Source organism: Tachypleus tridentatus, chromosome 11, assembly GCF_004210375.1.
Source record: "Tachypleus tridentatus isolate NWPU-2018 chromosome 11, ASM421037v1, whole genome shotgun sequence".
Lineage (NCBI taxonomy): Eukaryota > Metazoa > Arthropoda > Merostomata > Xiphosura > Limulidae > Tachypleus > Tachypleus tridentatus.
In genome coordinates, this window is record NC_134835.1 from 50,944,701 (window position 1) to 50,962,051 (window position 17,351).

Below are 17,351 nucleotides of genomic sequence, written 5' to 3' on the forward strand. Positions count from 1 at the left end.
ATTAAACAGAACTGAACAATGCAGAACAAATATCAAAGTGTACTGTAATTGTATAAAATCAATCAGCGATTAAAAAAAGTAAATCTGTTAGTAGTGTTGTGACCAGTAATAATGGTGTGCCCCCAAGTGGCTCAGCGGTATGTCTGCGGACTTACATCGCTAAAATCCGGGTTTCGATACCCGTGGTGGGCAGAGCACAGATAGTCCATTGTGTAGCTTTGTGCTTAGTTCAGAAACAACAACAACAATAATGGTGTCTGGCACAAGAAAGTAACACAAAATATTCAAATATTTTCCTGCTTTCCAACAATGTTTCATAGATATTTAAGGAGTTTGTAAAACTGTTCATAATTGTGAGAAAGGCTCCAAGCTATTAAAATATGAGTTATATTTAAAAGGAATAGAATAACACAATCCTGAAAATATCAGAATACTGATTGGCGTCTGGAGGCGTTTAAATTTTTCCACACGATATTAGATCTATCCTTGAACTTGAATGATTACTTAGTATCTAAATAGTAATAAACTCATAGACGTGTTCAGCTTCTAGAAAATAAATGCAACTTCATGCATAGCTACATTTTTAAACCCAACTAATATAAACCAGTTTATAAAGTTTTATTTATCCGTAACCTGACAGATAAATATACCCCACAGTAGAACATAAGTTATTTGGTTTCTTTAGTAATATGCGTGTGTGTGTAAAAACATGTTTATCCACAACACACTGGAAGTATCTACAATCTGAGAGATAAATTCACCCCACTGTAGAACATAAATTATCTTATTTATTTATCAATGTGTGTGTAAAAACGTGTTTATCAACAACACACTGGAAGTATCCACAATCTGAGAGATAAATTCACCCCACAGTAGAACATAAATTATCTTATTTATTTATCAATATATGTGTGTGTGTGTATGTGTGTAAAAACGTGTTTATCAACAACACACTGGAAGTATCTACAGTCTGAGATATAAATACACCCGAGGTAGAACATAAATTATCTGTTTTATTTAGTAACATATGCGTGTGTGTGTGTGTGTAAAAACATGTTTATCAACAACACACTGAATTTATCCACAATCTGAGAGATAAATACATCTCACAGTAGAACAAAAATTATCTGATTTCTTTAGTAATATGTATGTGTGTGTGTAAAAACATGTTTATCAACAACACTGGATTTAAAGGACTGCAGGTACGTATACAAAAGTAAACAGACGAGAAATAACAAACGTACCTTAAATATTTCTGTTTTTAGCATTTCTTCAAGGCACCCTCTTCCCCTTTGGCATAGAACTATGTCTTCGAACTTATAACGCCACAAACCGGGTTTCGATATCAGTGGTGGGCAGGGCATAGATAGCCCGTTGTATAGCTTTGTGCTTAATTACAGACAAACTTCAAGGCTTCAGCTCACGTCATGTAACTGCTCTGATGTCATTTACTCTCTAATTCACAACTCATAACACCTAGTATTTAAACTGCCTGATAATGTTTTAAATTTAAACATTTTTATTTCTTCCTGAAACATTTTGTCAAACAATTAATACTTGCTTTAGTTATATAAGCAATTTATTATTGGCTTAAAAATATCAGAAATAAGCTAATAATAATTAAATTATTTGATATAATACCAGAAGTATTTTTTATCTTAAATGACCTAAAATCTAAATTAAGTATATTCATTTCAAAAAGTTACTTAAAATCTCAGACATTCATAAACTGATCGGACTTCTTGTATTAATATAAGTTTTTGTTTCCATTTGTTACAGTTAGGTAATATAGCATCTCCACATATTGAAAAAAAAACGTTATAATATGTGACGCTCATTTTATGTTCAAATCCATTATTAAATGAAAGAGCAACACGTGCACATGGGGGTGTGTGTTGGTAGTTTTTGACAGTTAGTTGCACGAAGTTCGTCAAGGTTGTGACTTGGAACATTCCCGTGCAAGAAGTCAGTAACCCAGACAATATGCAGTTCATCTAAAGTAAGTGTAGCCGATAATTTTACGTAGAACAAAACAAACTCAAGATAACCGATGAAGAAAAAGTGATGTCCCTTGCTTAACAGATTCAACCTACTGTCACGCAATTTAAATATGGATATAACAAAAGAATTAAAACACAAACAATTGCTGTGTGTTAAGAACTATTTAATTTGACAACAGATATCTGAAAGTATGCATCGGTGACTGTTTATTCATCTATATAGATAATTTTATTTACATTCATTTTTGATTACCATTAACGCTTTTTTATGTGTAATTATCTGTAATAACATACACTTTTCAAGACCTCCGCAAATACTTTTAGTACCTAATTAAATTTGTGCCTGGACATTTTCCTTCTTGGTAAGAGTCAGACACACTATAAACGCAATGATATATTTCTGTATTACTGCTTAGAATGCTCAAAAGCTAGAAACTTAAACTCTTATAGAAAACTTTTGTAAAAAAAAAGTATGAATTCTAAAACAAATATATATTATTTAAACCCATCCATCTAATGAAGGTTGAAAATATTATATGAATAAATCTCAGAATTCTCCTTTAAGCTGATCATCTACATAATTATTGGAATTTATAATACTTTAGTTATGACAAATCAAAACAACTGTTATAAAATTGTGTGAATCACTCCTATTTCCAGACATTATCTATTATTGTGATTTGAAATGCAAATAATCGCCTCTACAACTTGGGTTAATAAATAAGCATTTGGTAGAGACGACTACATCTTTAAAGTTCGGGTTATTTTACTCCAGTATGAACACCATGAACAGCAAGAGCAGTAAGGAACCAATGTTCCATGCTTATAGTCAATATTGAAGGTTTTAGCTCTGTTTGAACTTAGTCTTTACTGTTCAAGGTGCTCTCTGCCCGAACGTGCTTTTGATGTTTTGTGCCGTTACTTGTGATCTCCATCATGAAATACTATCGTGAGTCATGATAAGAAATAAAAAGCTTGACTTAGTATTTTAATAGCAGATAAGTTTCTCTTTAATTATAAAAGTCAAGTTTGGCCTAGATTGTGGAGCCAAAAAATCCGTTTTTCTTTTCTGTTTACCTTAGTTCTTTACTTTGAATGCGTTATAAGAGTGACATTCAAATACTACTATTCAATTAAAGAAGACCGAGAGCATTCAGTCGGTGCTGTTAACCAGCTGAATCAACATAAATTTTAATTACAAGAAAGAAATTAAACGTGACTATAGTCTAATTTTAATTCGAGACCTATTTTAACTTTCATTTGCGTCTACGAACTGAAACGTTCAAGTTAAGCCAATTTTACTTCACTCCTAATCAATATTTTCGTGTTGTTTTTTTTTAATTTTGATTTTCAAGTACAAGATTTGTTAACTCAACTTCTCGTGGTTTGACTTTAGTTGCAAGCATCAAATAAAATTACACTGATTAGTCTTGAATTATCTAATCATTGTTTTTATACAAGAAAAATACGTAAATCTGAACGTTAGCTTATAGGAAAATATTTCCCATTGATCACTGAACACTAGTTTAGTTTGTTGTAAGCGTATTTTAATAAGCGCTTCCTATTTAAAATAATGACATATAAATGTAATTTTCCAGATGAATTCGGGTCAAGTTAAACTAAATTTGATTAGGAAAAACAACTGTACTCACAGCACGGATCTTGCAAGAATAAGTCAGCTCCTCAAGTTGACCCAGTTGTGGCCAATCGATTTTCTCGTCTTCTTGCACCTATGTTACTTCCGGTTGGCCACCTGTTTGTGCATTAAAATTTCGCGATCCCTCAGGCAGTGTCTGCTTATTTGTGCACGTGCATTTAAAACTTTTAGTATTGTATTATACAATTTACAGCTTTCATTTTATTACAATATCTTTCACTCGGACACATTAAGTATATACACGTGTATTATTAATTTATTTTCTCTATATTGTCTAGTTTTACGAATTTCCTCCACATAGTTTGTAAGAGTTACGTTGTCCACTTTGATGCGAAAATTTCACACATTAATTTTGGTAATATATTTGCAACTTACAATATGCTTATTATTATAAGAGCCATTTGCCTGCCAGAATATAATAATTTTTCCTCATTGCAAAAACCAATATGTTCTAATACCTGAAATTATGGAGCTTTCCTGAACATTTAACTTTCTGATGTCAGTAAAATAGAAAGTAGGTCGTATAACAAAAATCAAATAAAGGTAACATACATAGATGAAGAAGTATATCAACGAAAAAAGGGGCTGCATGATTTGTTTCAATAAAAGTGTTTTATATAATCATACGGAATTTATTATTTAGCCTATTGCGTCATGGGTAAATACGTTATACAATTGTTGTTGGCTCCTCACTAGTGCTTTTTCTACCCATACCAGCCGTTTTTAAATATATAACGTCATACAATTATATTAAGCTTAAGTTTCAAGAGTGCATACTGTAGTGTAGTGTCTTAACTGATATGCCCGGCATGGCTAAGTGTGTCAAGGCATTCGACTCGTAATCCGAGGGTCGCAGGTTCGAATCCCTGGCACACCAAACATCCTCGACCTTTCAGCCGTGGAGGCATTAAAACATACATACGGTCAATCCCAATATTCGTTGATAAAAGAGTAGCCCAAGAGTTGGCGGTGGGTGGTGATGACTAGCTGCATTCTCTCCAGTCTTACACTACTAAATAAGGGACGGTTAGCGCAAATAGCCCTCGTGTAGCTTTGTGCGAAATTCAGAAACAACCAAACAAACTTAACTGATACTTGGTTAATTAATTATTTCATCTGGTTGGCTGTAACATGTTTATTTTTGCTTTCTGTTGTCAGCAATCTCGTTTAGCAGTTAGTGCGCAAGGTTCGTCGGGACTTGGTACGAAAAATATTACGTGAAATATTGGAGTAAATATCATACTTTGATTTGAATTTCTTAACAAAAAAAATGTGTTGCTGAAACTTGTTAGGTACGTGAACTCATTGACGACCTATTTTCTACCTGTAATAAACAAGCTTACTTCTAATATAGAAACCTAAATTGAAAGAGGTTAACCACATGTCAGTAAATGGTTTTTACACTGCTATATTTTATCCGACAAACTGTTCTTTGTGAATAGTTAAAGTAAATACTAAAAATAAAGATAATACTATAAAAGCTCTCGTCAGTATTAAGTGAAACACAGGGCTAAAAGTACAATTTTGAGGCAGAAGGACTAAAAGTAATTATGTACTGGAAGTTCCCTTCCTCCAAATTAGGTAAGAAAGTGTGATTGTGGGACGTTAACCTGAACGTATGCTTTTAAATTAAGGAATTTTACTTTATAAATTACCAGTGTGCGCCAACCTGGCATAATATTAGTCTAATAATTATTTATATGTATAAACAAGTTGGTTAGCACTTTAACTTGAACAAATGTATGGTTAGTATAATCTGTAAGTACTCTATTAGAAGGCCCGGCATGGGCACTCGACTCGTTATCTGAGGGTCATGGGTTGGAATCCCCGTCACATACTTGCCCTTTCAGCCGTGGAAATGTTACAAAATGACAGTCAATCTCACTATGCGTTGGTAAAAGAGTAGCGGAAGAGTTGGCGGTGGATAGTAATGACTAGTTTGCCTGTTCTTTAGTGTTACACTGCTAAATAAGGGATGGCTAGCGCAGACATCCCTTATGTAGCTTTACGCGAAATTCATAAACCTAAATCTTTCAGAATATAATAAAGACGTCTTAATTAGGAAACATTCAGATGACAGATTAGATTAATCAAGGTCGTTATTCAAATTCTAACTATAAGTATTTGTATACCAATATGTAAATAAAACGAAATGAATTTTGTTTGAAATTTTTCATTTATATTTTCTCATATTATATTTTCACAAACTTGGATTAACTGCTCGATTTTTTTACAGTTGGACGACTGTACCCTGCAGATTTACAAATATAACAATACCGAAGGGGATTATGGGAACTACTTAGATTTAGAATCAACGATAGACGAACAGTCCGAAGAATTTGAAGGATTTTCAGACAAGTAAGTGACAAATGTTAGAAAAGGAACTCCACTTCTAATAGTTTCAGTTTTATAGTAATTTTGTTAAATTCTTACTACTTGTGAGAAAACAAAAACAAAGCGATATTATATACATCCGTTAATTAGAATTAATGTTCAGTCATACAATCATGTCATATCATATTTTGTTTTTACACATTTCCTATTTACTATTATTTCATTCTTGACAACTAACATTTTTCATTTACTTCTATTGTTTACATAACGGACACTTGAATAGAGAATAATGTAATTGTATTACGAAAAAATCTCACACCTGCTTAACATTTCATTACTGAAAGTTAGTACAAAAGGGATAAATAGCTAAAATGTCACATAATATATTCTTGATTATTTATAATATGTGCACACAATGAGACGCATTCAACACACTTCTCTGAGCACGTTTAAAGATTTAAAATATTAAAACTTCATAAAGAGGTTACGCTTTAATATATATATATGTGTGTGTGTGTGTGTAGGTTTTTAATTAAAACCTTAGTTTCAAACTAAAGAAAAATATGAACCTCCCTGAAGGCTTTTGAAATAAAGAACACTATACAAAAGTTGAATGAAAAAACGTATAGGTGCATGTGCCTATTTAAAATTCTAACAATTCACTGGATGACAATTTCTGTCATCGATCTTGCTGGGCTCCCAGCTGGTGAGACTTGGTATTGTTTGAAATCACACTTGCCAGCCGGTCATAGTATTACCAGATATAAACGTCTGTTTACATTTCAGAAAAAAAAAAAGTTGTTTTTTAAAAGGTTCTAAGCTATATAGTTTATCATGAAAGTTCAATAGTCGTTTGATAAGTGTTTCAATGTAAACACATCATTCAAGATATAAAATACATTTACGTATCTCAAGATGATGTCAATCAAGTTTCCTTCCCCTTAGAATTTAGTACACATCTATATTATATACCAGTATTGTTTTAAGTTTAAACTTCGTTTTAAATTCCTCTTGAAAGATTATAATTCTAAATGTAAAACATTTTTGCATACCCTTCATCAGCATAGTGAGATGAATTTCTGTCCCTATGTGTTTTATACAAAATATATTACTGCACAATAAGAAGTTCATTTCAATTACAGATATTGTTTGAAATACGACACAATATCGTGTATGCCTTTATATGAATCTTAATGAACGTTTAAGACGTTCTAAGAACTGTGTGGCTGTAAACTGTGATTTAAATGTGAGATCTCATTCAAATGTCGTTCTCATTGCGTAGTTTTAAGATAAAGTTACACGAATTTTAATGCGTCCTTAAAATTGGCAAATGTCCAGGTACATCTCGATATAATGACAAAAAAGATGTAATTTTTGTGAATAGTCCGGTCGAATTCTGAAATCACTTAACATATAAACTTTCTAGCAGTCATTTTTGTGATTAGTTTACCAGATTTATAGAATCAAGACTAATCTTTCAAGCCTATAACTTGAGACAGGGTTCAGTGAGTGTTTGGATATATTACAACACAGCTATTTTTTGGCAACAACAACTCTTGCTTCCAATATAGTATCAGAACTCATGAACAAATTCCTTTAAGCAGAAAATAACGAATTTTGTTTAATGAAACATTTTCTTACGGCTTTCTTTGTACCATTGCTTGTGAATTTGTTTAACACTAATTTGATTTGATGCAGGATGTTTCATCTCCTAAGTGTGTACATTTTAGACAAAATAGTGACTCAATGTTTCACGTGTTTCTTTCTTTCCTCCAGTTAAACTATTTTTTACAACTTATTACTACCTCAAGGCACATAATTAACCGTTTCGGAGGATTCAAAAACTTATAGCTCTGAAAGTCTTAAAACTGCTCGTACATAGTTAATGCTAGGTTATTTCAGCTTTAGTTACGTTATGACTGGATTACGACTTTATTTTATTTCACTTGACTTTTGTTTATAATCTATTAGATGTTACTGTCAGCACTATGTCGAACGTAATATGATTTGACAGTTTTGTAGAACGCAAACACACCTTTGTCCTTGAACAACCAAAACGCCTTGCATATTTCTCTTCTGGTGTAGTACTGGCTGTTCAAATACACAGCTGACATCCTTATGTTATATTTGTTCGCGTAGTGAGCTCTTCCAATACAAATATAACTGTGATAAACACCTGGACCTAGTGATGCTATGTAAATATTACCAAATACTCAGTCTACAGTTCAGACATATTGGTTGTTGCAAAATTGTTAAGATGACTCCAGAGTCAAGTTTACTACTTAAACTAGAACAAAAATAAAAATGTTAAGATATCTATATTTGACGACTTTATTTTTCCAAGATAGCTAAGTGAAACCTACCACGTTTACTGTCAAGCATTTATTTTAAGAGTGAATATTTTTTATTTCTACTTGCAAATACATCTTCAAATGAGGCTACTGTCCTAAATTCAAGCGTTAAATGAACCGCTTGAACGATTCATTCGATTTTTTCGGACATTTATGCAAGGGCTACCTGCGCCAGCTGACGTAAATTTAAATGACATATGAAGAAAATATACTCTTAGCTTCCACTAACATTATCGGGTTTCGCTAGTTAAATAGTGGAATTTGATTGTTTCCCTAAAAAAGCACCACAACTTCAAAGTAAGAAACGCGTTTGTTGTTTTTCTGCAACCGAACGCGAAACATTGATTCTTGGATCCATTGTATGCACACAAACCAATAGGCTACGTCACGCTCTCATTTTCACGAGTTTCATTCCTGAAGGTGGCTATTCATAAACTTTTGTAGTACAATCTATAACATTTTATTAAGTAATAACTATAACTAGCTAATTTGTTGGTTATGCTATTGACTGACGAAATATTGCTTCTTGTTATTACTATTACATGAGTGAGATTACGTCCCAGCTCAACGTTATTAACTAACAATCGTGTACAAATGAACTACAACACCGGTTGTGGAGAACAGGATGAGCAATTTCATCTCCAAAGATGATTAAAGTGTTTGTTTGTTTTGAATTTCGCGCAGAGCTACACGAGGGCTATCTGATTTAGTAGTATAAGACTAGAGAGAAGAAAGCTAGTCATCACCACCCACTGTCACCTCTTGGGATACTTTTTTTTACAACGAATAGTGGGATTTACTGTAACTTTATAACACAACCACGACTGAAAGGACAAATATATGTGGTTTGACCACAAGATTAGATGAGTCTGTCAATAAAATACCACTTTCACGTCATTTTCTACGTTTAGTTTAAACATACAGTTCAATGAAATTTAATCTACTGCATTTTTATTATACGAAACCTAAGGTAATTGAAGGACCGTTAACCACCACCCCAAAAAAAAATCAAATTGCATTTCTGTAAGTGAAAGTCATAACGGTTTATCTTTGTATTAATATTCCATTTTCATTTAAAATCAGTAATCTTTAGATACAGAATCAAAAGCGCAGCTCCCATTTTCATACTGTTCTGTTTTCTGTACAGCCTGCTACATGACATAGAGCAAATTTTAAACAAACACCAATTAACTACAGTTTTCTGCCAGTCTTTTAATGGGCTATTTTTACGTAACTTGAAAGAATACAACGTCTGTTTTAAATAATAAAATGTATTAGGCGAAATTTCAGAATATCTCTAGAAATTGAATTAGTTGTAACTCGTGCAATATGTTATCTGAAGAAAAGCTTACAGTTAACAGTGCAAGTTTTCACTGAACTGCTTTGTGCTTTTTTTACTGGCTTACATAATGCACGGAAAACCTATAATTTTTCTTTTTCAATTTGTTTTATATCAAAGTATGGGGCTATCTGGTGTGTCCACAGCGGGAAATCGAACCCCAGATTTTAGCGTTGTGAGTCCGTAGACTTACCTCTATTACACCGGAGGACTTTCCTTTCACAACTAACGCAGTAGTATTTTAGCTAGCAGAAATCGAAAAACATTACTGTAGAAAAACATCAGATGAACAATACGTTTACACAGTTAAAACGCCTGAATATTCCGTTATATTTGGAAATTCATTTATGTTATATAGTTATCATCATTAACTTCTGATAAAAACAACCCACCTGCATAACACAGAACTAAAAATTAGCCTAATAATTAACACACAGGGTGTCCGAAAAGTCTAAAACCAAAGGCACGTCAACGAATTTTTTTTAAAAGGTGTCCCACATGCTGTCCTTGTAATTTCAAACAAGTTTGAAGTAACAGTAGGGTTAATTTGAACTGCCCGTGCTTTGACAGCACCATAATCCTTCAAGTATCTGAAATTAAGAAAAGCTGCAGACCACCTATCTTTTCAGACAACCTGTAACTAACTTAACGTTATACATTGGTTTTTCATCAATATGTTTTTAGCATCTCAGAGAATATTGCATTTCTATTTATCCTGTTACTTTTGTTTGTTTGTAATTAAGCACAAATCTACACAAAGGGCTACCTAGTTCGGGCCCACCAAGGGTATAAAAACCTGGTTTTTAACGTTGAAAGTCCAAAGACATGTCGTTTTGCCAGTGGGAGTTTATTCTGTAATACGAATGAAATAACTCAATATATTCTTCTCCGATTACATTATTTTTACCGTGATTTTAGCACATTGTTCTTATAAATCTCGTAATAGAGAAAAAAGAAATCGATGTATGCATAATTTTTAAGACAACGCCCTCTTTATAATTAGATTCATTTCATTGTTTTGAATTATTCATAAGGTTATTTTTTTATGACGGCTATAAAGCAACCACCTTCAACATTCACTAATAAAAGAGGCGCAGTAAGGTTCCGTGAAAATTAAATAGTCAAATAAGGTTGATAAGCAGTGCCTTAGAATGATAGAATATCTCATGGTTGTGATTGTAGCAAGTGGAATCATGTTAAATGTATTATATGCGATATTTTTAAAAACTTGACTTGTTTTGAAGAACTGCATGAGTGCTATTTCGAAACGGCTTTAAAACGAAGTTATATTTCCATGTGAAATAGTAATGAAAAGTTTTACTGTGAACATCCCCAAATAAAAAATATTTTGACAAAAATGGGAACTTGGCTTTCATATCAGTCTTTGGAGGAATAAGTTTAAATTTTAAAATGAAGAATCAACGTTAGATGTTTATATATGTGAATGGAAAGAGGTGGGAGGGGTAGATCTTATGATATTAGCCCCTCCAGGTGTTAAATACTAATTTTTTAAGGGAAGTAAAAAGTATTAGTTTACAAAAATGATCAATTCACACTTGCCTCTGCACTTTATTGTAAAATGTGGTAGCTCTACAAATAATTTAATGTTAATTTTGGATGAATCTGTGATTTTTCCATAGTGTGTGCCTTTAATCAGGCGTCAGAAATTCGTAACGTTGCTATAGCAAAAGATCAAAGGCAATGGTTCTTTCGTGCTAAACCACCACATTCATAATATGTTCATGGAATATTTATGGAAACTGAGTATTTAATACTAAACAGTAGCATATTTACGTGGCCTTGTGTTAAATCTTGTGTGTTTTCTTATATCAAAGTCACATCGGGCTAGGACAGCGGTAAGTCTACGGATTTAGAACGATAAAATCATGGGTTTGATTTCCCTCGGTGTACTTGATGAGTATTATAACTATTATTTAACAACAAGGATACTGAGTATTCAGTGGAGAACACATATCATTGACAACATATATAACACATTCTGTTAGCATTGTGACATATATTTTGTTTCAAGTTATAAAAAAAATTTCATTTCGGAATAAGTTGCTATGAAATATTGGTGATTGATACTCGAATCATGAAGGAGTCGAAGGAACTTTTCTGGATTATATGTACCAGAAGGGAAGATTCGTAAGAAAGACTCCTTTTTATACTAAAATACACACAATGTGCAATTTGTTTCTTGTATATATAACTGAAATTATAATATAAGAAAATGAAAGTTGTCCTTTGTCAGTCCGTGCTATTATTTATTAAATCATAAAGAAAGTGTCTGCGCATATATTACCTAGAAGCGTTAAAGATATTCCACCTATCAAATATCATATAAACGCAAATGTTAAACTACATAGTTGCTACGGTAGATCAAATTAGGGGTTAGCAGTTTAATGCATTGACCCACAACGTCTCAACTCCTACTGCGTTTCGTTGTCTGCAGTCAGTCGTGGAAAGGCAGTCATCCCTAATATTTTTACATGAAAAGCGGTTGTTAAATAACCTTATAATAAAAATAAACCACCCTAAATTTCTATATTTATGTATCTTCCAACCAGACTAACATTTTACTAACTTCCACTATTGTTACATAGTGTTGTTTTAATTGCCTATAAACAGTTGATGTTATTTATTGTATTCAAACTGTTTACTTATTTATGTATGTATGTGAATATATATATATATATATATATATAAAATTCGTAAAATAACATCACATTCCGATACAAATTGTGCAAAGCTACACGACGGCTATTTACGCTAGCGGTCCCTCATTTAGCAGCGTGGGACTAGAGGTTAGGCAGTTAGTCATCATCACCCACTGCCAACTCTTGGGCTACTCTTTAACCAACGAATAGTGGGATTGACCGTCACATATAACGCACCTATGGCTTAAAGGGCAAGCACGTTTGGTGTGATAGGGATTCGAATCCGCGACTCCCAGATTATGAGTTGAGCGCCATAACCATCTTACCATACAGGACCTAAAATGTAGTCTCTCTTATTGGACTTACCTTCACTGACACACACATATAATTATTTTAAAAGATGGTTTATGTAGATTCAGTGGAAGTTTACAGTTAAGTATGTTTAACTACAAAAGTTAATTTATAATATGTTGTAGGATTCTATAAATATTATAGGCACGTTATTAATTCTATCTCATTATTTTAAAAATATTCTTGGGAATAAACCTACATATTTTGAGCGAAACTACCAAAGATTGACCGCTCACTCCGATAAAAGTAATATGGCCTCCTACATATGTTCTTCACGTCGGCAATTTTTAAGTTTGTCAGGCCCTACGGGGCATACTTAAGACATTGATTCCGTCCATAGATACCAAGGAAGCTAATAAAAGATCTTTCTTTTTCACCCAATTAAAAAATCAAAACAAACTCAACACCCTGTTCTGTGAGCAGCATACCTAAAAACATAAAATTAGAAAAGAACCATGTTTTGTGACTTTATTCTCGCCTCTGATTAAGTTGTGTAAGGTTTAGCAACTTTCAATCGTTATAACTAAATCAAACATATTATGAATTTACTCCCTAATTTTTTACATTTTGTGTTCTGCTTTGAAATAACATCATTTGCACATAAATAGTATGTTTAAGCTCTTAAAGTTATAATGACCTTGTGTCAATAATAAAGATAAGCTTTTATAAGTAAACAAAACAAAAACGCCTTTAACTATAGAGTTTGCAGTAAAATAGTTATACAACACGGAATTATAACTATTATAATGTCACTTCTATTAGAGTAATATAGTGTAGAGTGATAAAGCATGTGTCATTAGAACCACAGGCCTAATATACGCGGCGTACTTTATGTTGCGAAGGGACTAAAAATCACTGATTGGGAACGTCACGAACCGAAATGAAACAGACACGTGGGAATCGAATAATATATTCCAGAAGTTGGTGCCTTCGCGGAATTGTTTTATCAGTTCGGAAGGAAGACTACTTTATATGATTTGTTTGTCATCGTTGTAGGTCTATGGTGATTGTAGAAACCCAACACGGGTGGATAGCTTTCATGTATTAGAATAGTGAGAAATGTCGAGCGTAGAGTGTACTCCCGAGGGCAAGAGATTTAACCCAGGAGATCAGGACAGAATTTTCAGCAGTCTTACATATTTAACAGTCGTACATCATGTAAACGTCTTGTGTATTTCTTTCTCTCATTGTCATTTTTTTTTCGAAAATTTTACTCTCAAAAGAAAAAAAAGAAACGAATGAATGCTTTCAAGTGGTCTTGTCTAGCAATTATTTTATTTAAAACCGCGCCATAAAAAAAAAACAACAAACAAACAACATAAACATATATTAAGAACGCATGCGTAATGTATCCCAACTCTACTGAATTGACATAAAAATAAATCTCGTAGTTCGTATTGTCTTATCTTGATTAAAACCCATACCACATTATATGTTTCATTAAAATGTCAATAATGCAAGTTGTTAATGTAATTATAATTTTTGACAATTCGATACCAAACTTAACCAATCGAAATTTAAATCCTAAACAATGTTCTGTGAGATGTTAAATCTATTGCTGAAATAATCTTTTCTAAGTAACACATTATTATTCAAAACCTAATATTTCCATTAATTTATAACCAAAACGTTTATCGTCCTCTAATATAGCTGATTATGTGTGTCTATTCTAGTTTCGGAACTAACAAATCTATCGTACCTTTCAGCTTAAACACAAAAGATGTTATTTCGATGTTTATATGTTGAAGTGGTACAGAGCATGTAGCAGTATATAATACAGTTTTGTATCAGAGTGAAAAGAAGCGCTGAAGCATGAATTAACTGGAATGTGGTCTGATTGAGGTAAAATAATTTATTATATCAGTTTACACAAAGGCTAGAGAATGAAACGGCTGCTTTACAAATATTTACATGCTAGCTGGAAGAAGTAATGGACAAGAGTTTATTATTACACTAAGATATTATTGTCTTCTCGTATGAATCATATATAAAACACTGAGATTCAAGAAATAAAGTTTTAATATCAACATAAGAAAACACCATCTCTCTAAGTATTTAGATAAACAAAGAATAATGGAAGTCCATATTCATATAAAACACGCCACAGGTTCAGTTTTTTTTCTATACCCAAAGTTCAGGAAACAGTACAAACTAGTTCATTAAAGACAGAATATACTTGTCTATTTTAGGACATTGAACATTGAATATTGTTTGTTTAAAAGAAACCGATTTTTATTTTTTATTTTAAACAAATACAATTTGACTAAATATTCTGATCGTGTTTCTATAATACAAAATCGTAAAGTCACAAGAATACCGAACACTCAATGATATTATTACCTGTTCGTTATCGCAAGCTTTAGGGTATTACATACAATCTGTTTTTAGATGGCACTACCTAAAGTTTATTTCTGACTTTTCGGTATTTTAACACAAAGCTACACAATGGGTTACGTGCACTTGAATCACCACAATACCAATAGCGCTATAAAACTCAGTGTAACTCCTTCCGAGTTAGCCCCGATCTTTAGGGCTATAGGTCCTTAAACTTGCCATTGATTTACGGGAGGACACAAGTTTTATTACTGTGTAAATGACTGTAATTTGTGAAACTGAAATCAGAAATAGTGTCTTAAATGTCGTATTACATCGTTTATATATATGTTTTCTAAAGAAGGAGCGAATCGGATGTGTCTCTTATCTAATACACACATACATATATATATATATATATCAACTATATCATGCATAGAAAACTAAATTTGGAGACGCATATCACAGCTTCATATAAAGGTTAAATACTCTTTATTGAACCAATAATAACAGTCAGTGCTACACTAATCATTAATTTCGTATAATAAAGATCTAATTAGCTTTTATCCAAAAAAATTAAAATTGATATTCGAATGGATGAAGTAAAAAACTTGTTTCTGGTAAATCAACGATTCCCTACAGTGGACAGAGGAAGGATATGTGTGTGTGTGTGTTTTCTTATAGCTACATCGGGCTATCTGCTGAGTCCCTACAGTGGACAGAGGAAGGATATGTGTGTGTGTGTTTTCTTATAGCTACATCGGGCTATCTGCTGAGTCCCTACAGTGGACAGAGGAAGGATATGTGTGTGTGTGTTTTTTATCATCGGGCTATCTGCTGAGTCCCTACAGTGGACAGAGGAAGGATATGTGTGTGTGTGTTTTCTTATAGCTACATCGGGCTATCTGCTGATTCCCTACAGTGGACAGAGGAAGGATATGTGTGTGTGTGTTTTCTTATAGCTACATCGGGCTATCTGCTGATTCCCTACAGTGGACAGAGGAAGGATATCGGGCTATCTGTGTGTGTGTTTTCTTATAGCTACATCGGGCTATCTGCTGATTCCCTACAGTGGACAGAGGAAGGATATGTGTGTGTGTGTTTTCTTATAGCTACATCGGGCTATCTGCTGATTCCTACAGTGGACAGAGGAAGGATGTGTGTGTGGTTTTCTTATAAATCGGGCTATCTGCTGTCCTACTGATTTTACATCGGGCTATCTGCTGAGTCCACCGAGGGAAATCGAGTCCCTGATTTTAGCGATGTAAATCCGTAGACTTCCCTCCGCACCAGCGGGGGACAGGAAGGATATTCCATTGTGTAGTTTTGCATTAAAACAAATTAAATAACTGTGTTAATTAAGATTGATATAGTATTTGTTATCATAGAGTTACAGAAGACTTTCAACTCGATTATTAATCAATATTATTATAATTGTATCACGTATAATTGTATTACATATATACTATAATTTCAAATAGGCATAACTATTTACGGCTAAATCTAGGTGTTCTCGTAAAAAAAATTATAGCATTTCAGCTAAAGAAGTAATTTTATCCTCACTAACACACATATATAAGGAAAGCTGAAAACATCAATTTCAAACCAATAAAATATAAAGATGTAATTAACACTTTAGTTAACAGTTTAATTTCTTAATGCTGAACATAAATCATTATTTAGATGACCTAATTCCGATGATAATAAGGAAATAAACCCGCAGTACTTGCCAAATTTCGTTATTCTGTTAAAAACTCATAGTTGTTACTATAGTTCAGTTTAAATGTCCTTATACTGATTTGAAAATTGTTTATTTGTCTGTTGTTCGTAACCTGCATAAAGTACCAGCTTTCTTACAGAAATTAACATAAAAATAAACACACCTATCAACACATGTAACGTACAGAAATGAACATAGTAAACAAACACATCTATCAACACATGTAACCACTGGAGACAACTCGAAATCTCGTCAACATCTTTTAGTTTTATTTCTGGAGACAGTTGGAGCTTTCTTTATCTACATAATAATTTAAGTCTCTAATACATAAAGCATGTAACTACATCAGCTCCCTTTTTTTCTCTTGTTTATATCTTGTTCACTTGAGACTTCTTATATTCCATTTTATTCTCCTTGTAAAATCGAGCTATTAACCTCGGCCCTGGTAACACAGCTGACAGTAATGCTTCTTAAGTTTGTTAAGAGACTGTTATAGATAAAAGTATCTTAATATCTCGACGTACTTAGAAGTTTATAGTTCTGCAAGTCCTTAACCCTCAAATCACCGACTTGTTTTTATACAGTTAACTACCAGTGGGTCTACGTATTGAACAATTTTCTGTTTT

The 17,351-nt window shown here is 32.9% G+C and overlaps 1 protein-coding gene across 4 annotated transcripts in view; it reads left to right on the forward strand.

Moving 5' to 3' along the window:
• The window catches only part of LOC143232138 (FH1/FH2 domain-containing protein 3-like), a 172,772-nt gene that overhangs the window by 44,790 nt on the left and 110,631 nt on the right, over window positions 1–17,351 (forward strand). For all 4 annotated transcript variants that reach the window (XR_013017391.1, XR_013017392.1, XM_076467225.1 and 1 more), the window contains exon 4: window positions 5,894–6,015. Coding sequence is in view for 2 of the 4 variants with exons in the window: in XM_076467225.1 (XP_076323340.1) it covers window positions 5,894–6,015 (122 nt within the window). In the remaining 2 variants the exon portion in view is untranslated. The remainder of the gene's footprint in view (window positions 1–5,893; window positions 6,016–17,351) is intronic.